Source organism: Rhea americana, unplaced genomic scaffold, assembly GCF_003343005.1.
Source record: "Rhea americana isolate MKP2758 unplaced genomic scaffold, rheAme1 scaffold_106, whole genome shotgun sequence".
In the NCBI taxonomy this organism is placed as follows: domain Eukaryota; kingdom Metazoa; phylum Chordata; class Aves; order Rheiformes; family Rheidae; genus Rhea; species Rhea americana.
This window is the reverse complement of record NW_028185106.1, coordinates 2,710,538-2,715,044: the sequence shown is the minus strand read 5'-3', so window position 1 is coordinate 2,715,044 and position 4,507 is coordinate 2,710,538. Positions and strand designations below refer to the sequence as shown.

Here is a 4,507-nt window from a genome sequence, read left to right as displayed (position 1 = left end):
GCGCCGACACCCCCCGAGCTGGCGTTGCCCCCGGGCCCTCGCCTCCAGTCCGGCTCCCCGGCCCCGCCGCCAGGCATGCGGGCTCCCTTTCAGCAGAGCCGCTGCGCTTCGCTGCCACCTTCCCACCGCGGAGCTGCCGCCGGCCGGGCCCTCCGCCGGCCCGGCCCACCGCCGCCCCACACACCCGTCCCGCGCACCTGGGCGAGGAGTCGCTCCACTTTCTCTTGCATCATCGCGTTCAGCTGCTCCAGGGAAAAGCCGGGCAGCGGCGGGAGCGCAGCGGCGGCAGAGGGGCCCCCCCGGGCGCCCTCGATGGCCGAGACCCTCGCCTGGAGGTCGCTGGTCCGCACCCCCAGGTAGACGCAGGAGGCCGCCGCCAGCGCCGACAGGAGGGCGGCCAGCGGCGAGCTGTACGGCCCGGCTCGGCGCGGGCAGCGGTCGCCGCCGCAGCCGGGCTTCCCGCTGCCATCCCGTCCTCTGGCTTCTTGGCTCTTCCCCAGCATGCTTTTGCACCCTTCAGCTGCGGCAGCTTTTATTTCCTTTCCTCCGCCCCCCATGGAGGCAATTAGTTTACGAACGAGCAGCGGCAACAAAACCAACAACAAAAATAATAATAATAAAGTACGATAAGATAGTGAAAAGGCGGAATGAAAAGAAAAAAAAACCCGCAATGAATAGAAGAGCCGGCAGCCGGGTCACACACTTTCAAGGCAAGGAGGTGGCGCGCACCGGAGCCTTCACGGGCAGCCTCCCCGGCGCGCCCGGCGAGGCAGCCCGCGGCAGGGGGCGGCGGGGAGCGCGGCGCCGGCCGSGCAGAAGGCGGCAGCAGGGTGGGCGCGGGGCGAGCCGCCCGCTCCTTGGACGGGCTAGTGTGCTCTGCGAACGTTTTGCCACTTGTCAGAGAGGCTCGCGGGGCGGGAAGCCGCTCCCCCCGCCGCGGGACTTGTTGCTCCCCCTCCACCTGCCCGCGGGCGGCCGGCAGCCGAGCGGAGCCGAGGCAGGCAGGCAGGCGGCCGGCAGCCGCGTCCCCCGCCGCGCGCGCGAGCCCGCCCGCTCTGCCCCGCTGTCAGCCGCGGCGCGGAGCCGCCGCCGCCGCCCCCGCTCATTAGCATAACGCGTTCACCTAGGCGGAGGGGCGGGCGGGGGCGGCGCGCGCGCGCTGCTTTGCATAACGTACGCCGGGCGCGCGGGCCGTTGGACTGACGAGCGAGGGGGCGCGGCGCGGCGCGGCGCGGCGTTCCGGTCGCCGGGTCCGAGGCGCGGGCGCCGAGCTCGCCGCGGCGCCCCGAGCCTTGGCGCTGCTGGCAGCGCGCAGGGGATGGGCGTGCGTGCGTGCTTGCGGGGGCGCCTCCTCCGCGAACCTGCGCGCCCGCGGAATGAGGGCTCCCTTCAGGGCGGGAGCAGGCACAAACCCCGCATTGCTCGAGAGAGCTGCGCTTCCCTCTGCTTATGGAGTCATTCTCTTTAGCTAATTTTCATTCTGTTTATTTACTAAGTTACTTCTTTACACGCGTGGCTGCCAGGAAAGCTCGTTTTCTGCTCACTTCCCCGCCGTCTCTTCTCCCCCGAGTGCAGTGCTGCATTTGTCTGTTGCAGTTCGGTTCTTGTGGTGTTACCGCAGGCCCGCTGAGGCAGGGCACTGCGTGTGCAGTTGCTTGTGCTTCTCAAGCTAGAAACTTCTCCAACCAGGGCCAGGCTGAACGAACATGCAGCTTGCTCTGTTTTGCATTACTTGTGCAAATGCTTCCACTGACAGTTTAGCAGATGTAAAGACTCTCAGGGTAAGAAAGAGAACTGACCAACTATGGCACTTCTTAGGTAAGACTGAGAGTGCTGGTATGAATCAAATTTCCTCGTGGAGTCAAATTTGCAGAGTTTTATTACCTATTGTTTTGAAGTATTCAAGCAATAGCAACTGTCACAAAACCAAGAATCCCTAAAGCTCTGTGTTTCAGTAGAATTGCCTAGTCATTGGAAAAAGAGTACCAGAAGTTCACAGCTACRCCATTGTTTGTAATTTGTTTTTCTCCTTCCTAAAAAGGAGGGGAGAAAAAAAAATCATTTCATGGACTCTAGTCAAGAGGAAGAAATGATTGCACAGCCCTAGATGATCCACAATAAACAGTTAATGGTTGCAATGAAGAGTTTGCAAGCAAAGTCCCCCGAGTCTCACATACCTTGTGCTCAGGACTTGTGAACAACAACCGCTCTTTCCAAAGCAAGGACTTGCTCGCAGACTATCTGTTGGCAATAAGACGACATGGTTTTTGGAATGAATAATCTGACARAGGGAAACAAATAATACCCACATGCTCTTATTTGGTGTATAAACAGGCCCGCTGATCATGGTATGCGTATCACTAGCAGTACCCAAGCTGCTGTGGTGYGGGGCACGGGCCAGCACAGCGCAGAGCACCACTGGCGCCAGCTGCAGCACTTAACATTACCCCCTGCTGCTAGTCTCCAATGCCATTACTCACCCCAGTTTGTCATGACATCCASTGAAGAAAAGCTGCACACCCAGAGGATGTGATTATGCTCTCCACTTTATACGCGGGATAGCCGAGACCATCAAAAAGGGCCCATTTGAGGCAGGCTGCTGAGAGCACTGTGGTGCTGTACTCAAGCCAGCACTGCCTCATCTACACCAGCGGGAAGTTTTCTCCTGAGACCTGCAGATGGAAAGATCAGTTCTTGTTATTTCAGTGCAGATACAGACTTTCTCCTGCTGCTTCAACACTCCATACAGAAATACACCCCAGGCACCCATACACTCCTCTATTGACATCTGACCTGACTCAATCTTCTGCTTGGCCAAAGCAGTCTTTCTGTCCAACTGTCTTCCTGTCCTAGCATCATGCTTCCATTTGCTTTAGACAAGACTTACTCCACACCAGAAGTGAAATAACTTAAGATGGAAAGTCCCTTGTTGATCTACATAAATTTGCTGTTTTAAAGACCATCAAATGAGCCAGATCATCATKTTTCTGTGGGACAAGATGCACAGCTGCTTCCATACTAAACAGCAATCTCATGCCAGGTGTTTCTTATTCCAAAGAAGTTTGACAAGAAACCTTTATTTTTTGGCTATCTGGAACATACAGAAAACACTGCTATACCAGAATTAAAGCACGAACCAGGCAAGAGCAACTTAAAAATATCCAAGACATAGTTTTCATGTTTTTTGTTGCATGGGGTAATTACACTTCTACAGACATGGTCACAAATGTTTTCCCTGCTGTGTCTCCCCTCAGAAACCACTTACCTGTTCCTTGTGTATACGCCTGCTCACCCCTATCCTCAACACTCAGGGAAACCTGAAGAAGAGTAGTGAAAGAAAAAAAGATAGTGTCAAATTTTCCTCTTAGTTCCAATTTACTTAAGCTTTATTACTAAAGCTTGTTTTTGAAAAAGATATGCCATCTAAAAGTTTGTTAGAATGCTTAGAAAGTATTTGATATTGACAAAATTTGAGAATAAATAATCTCTGCTCACAAATGTTTTCTGTGAGACAGACACCAGAGATGCTTTGAAAATAGAAGCTAGTAGTCCTAGTCTTACAGAAAAAAAACTCTATTGATTTTCCTGATGAAGGCATATTTATCCACTTCAGCAAGGTAAATTAAATACAATCTCATTAAATCTAGCGCAGGATCTGTTAGTGTAGGTGAAAAATGTAACATAACTGGTTTACCTGTTATAAATTCTCTGGTCGCTTCCACCTGAATAGAGAGAGTTACACAGCTGTACCCATCTCTGTTCAGTTGCTTGACACCATCAAGCAGATAACCTACAGCTTTGCAATATACTTACTCCATATAAACACAATAAACTAGAGAGAAAACAAGACAATCTTGCTGCTTTTGCTCTTTCCACAAGTAGGAGGCAGGAGAGAGTCCGGGGGTGCTCCTATGTCAGGGAGCCTGCTTTCTATTTTGTAGCTATGATGATGCCAGAGCTAAGGTGGCATCAATAGATTAGAATCATAGCTAAGATTGAAAGCAGATTTATACAGTAATTTTTAACATGCTATTCATGCAATGAGAAAACTGCTTTTCCTTTTTTCTTAAAATTCCCCCACTATTTTGCAGATTTTTTTATTGATTAAGATTTATTATTTATTGAATTATATGAATAACTAGGTCTAAGGAGTCAAACTCCTACTCCAGGAGTAAAACAGATGGCTGTTCACTTGAGCAAACAGTGATTTAACTGCTTGCAGGCAGGAACTGTGTTTCAGACACTGCTGGTCACAATTAAGGTGATATACCACTTAAGTACAGGTTACAAAATACTTTAAATGTTTAAAATACCTGTTTTGTATCTGGTAGCTGAAATAATACAGCTTGAAGTAAGAACTGTACCCTGGATATATTGAGCTGGCCATTAACACGTGCAGGTGGAGTATAAGAAATCACAGATCTGCAGCAACAGTAGCAAAAAAGGAAGAGAATTTTAAATAAGGTCTGCTGAAGTGCTCACACACAGAGACCTAAGGCAACCAAGC

General features: G+C 51.3%; 1 protein-coding gene across 1 annotated transcript in view; it reads right to left on the bottom strand.

Annotated features, from left to right (window-relative positions):
* Positions 1–792, bottom strand: part of COL25A1 (collagen type XXV alpha 1 chain) — a 308,714-nt gene extending 307,922 nt beyond the window's left edge. The window contains exon 1 of the mRNA XM_085309395.1: positions 198–792. Coding sequence (XP_085165521.1) covers positions 198–557 — 360 coding nt within the window. The 5' untranslated portion in view covers positions 558–792. The remainder of the gene's footprint in view (positions 1–197) is intronic.
* Between the last annotated feature and the right edge of the window lie 3,715 nt (positions 793–4,507).